Source organism: Penaeus monodon, chromosome 30, assembly GCF_015228065.2.
Source record: "Penaeus monodon isolate SGIC_2016 chromosome 30, NSTDA_Pmon_1, whole genome shotgun sequence".
NCBI classification, from domain to species: domain Eukaryota; kingdom Metazoa; phylum Arthropoda; class Malacostraca; order Decapoda; family Penaeidae; genus Penaeus; species Penaeus monodon.
The window spans coordinates 26,444,804-26,446,168 of NC_051415.1; the positions used below are offsets into that span (position 1 = coordinate 26,444,804).

The 1,365-nt window shown below is 33.6% G+C and overlaps 1 protein-coding gene across 1 annotated transcript in view; it reads left to right on the top strand.

Moving 5' to 3' along the window:
• Positions 1-1,365, top strand: part of LOC119592668 (alpha-methylacyl-CoA racemase-like) — a gene marked incomplete at its 5' end in the record, with an annotated part of 8,513 nt that overhangs the window by 1,424 nt on the left and 5,724 nt on the right. The window contains 1 exon segment of the mRNA XM_037941581.1: positions 455-598. Coding sequence (XP_037797509.1) covers positions 455-598 — 144 coding nt within the window.

The window sequence follows — 1,365 nt, forward strand, 5'->3', positions numbered from 1 at the left end:
GATTAAAATTTGACATTTGAGTTTAGAGTAGAATTTTTAGATTTTTTTATGCTTGTTTTAGGATTGATGATTATATAGATTTTTTTTCTGCTAAGAAGGAACATTTGGTATTATTGTAATATTTTCAGCGAAAAAAGGTTGAGAGAAAAAAATTATAGGAAATTTTGCTACAATACAGGTTCATAAAATTACAGTAATTAACTATTTTGGAAAATTATTCCCAAATTACACTATATGGAAGAGTACTCTAGTGGTGCCAACGATTACAAGACAGGAAGGAAAATGCAATGAAAGATCCAGCATTCCTGTTTTTCTTTATCTGAATATTCACTTCCTCTTCTTCCTTTTCTCTCACTCTTCCTCCCCTTCCTTGCTTTCGTCCATCCTTTACAGTTCTTCATCCTCCTTTTCATTTATCACTTCCTTCTTGTTTACATCCTAATAATTTTTGTAGGTGTGATGGAGAAGATTGGTCTTGGCCCCAAGGAACTAATGAAGGATAACCCAGGACTGATATATGCAAGGCTGACAGGGTTTGGACAGGCAGGACCGTATGCTGACATGGCAGGGCACGACATAAATTATGTTGCAATCTCAGGTCTGTCTATATGCTGGTTTATACTTCAGTGAATTGAAGTGTATGTCCATCATTTTAATAAATGATAGGCATCTAATTGAAATACAAAAGATCTAACTAAACCTTTTCATATTTTTCTGGCCAGACCAGTAGTGCTTTAGTTTTATTGATGGTAACATGTTCACCATGTTATATATAGAGAGGAGTTAGTTTATGGAAAATACAAAAGACAGTATAGTCTATAATTTCAAGTTAATTTACATTCATCAAGTAGTCCATATTGTCTATTTAATTTAATCTTTAGGAGCCCCTCAATGAACATTAAGCTTATAGGAAAAGGGGAACAAGTTCAAGTCAGTTCTTAATGTAGTGATTCTGGACCTATTTGTCTTGATACTATTCCCTGGTTGTAGCCCCATGTTCATACTTAGCCAGTGCATTTCACTTGTTATTGGATAGGTCATCAAAGCTTAAAAGCATTCCGTGATATATTCATAAGGTCTTTACTTTTGAAGTTTTCCCTAGTCTGAATTTACTGAAATTCTAACTTCTGAAACTTTTCTCCCCTCAGACTGTTTTTAAATCAGATACTTGCTCTACTGACAAAGTTAATTTTATTGATATGTTAATTTTAATATGCAATATCATACCCAGTCTTCTACAGTGAGAATTTTACTTAATGTATTAAAGTAATAGCTCATTTCTAGGGGCTGAGTGCTAGAAGGGCCAATGTCCAAAAATCTGAATTTTGAGATAAAGCTACCACCGAACTGCAAATTTAGTATCTA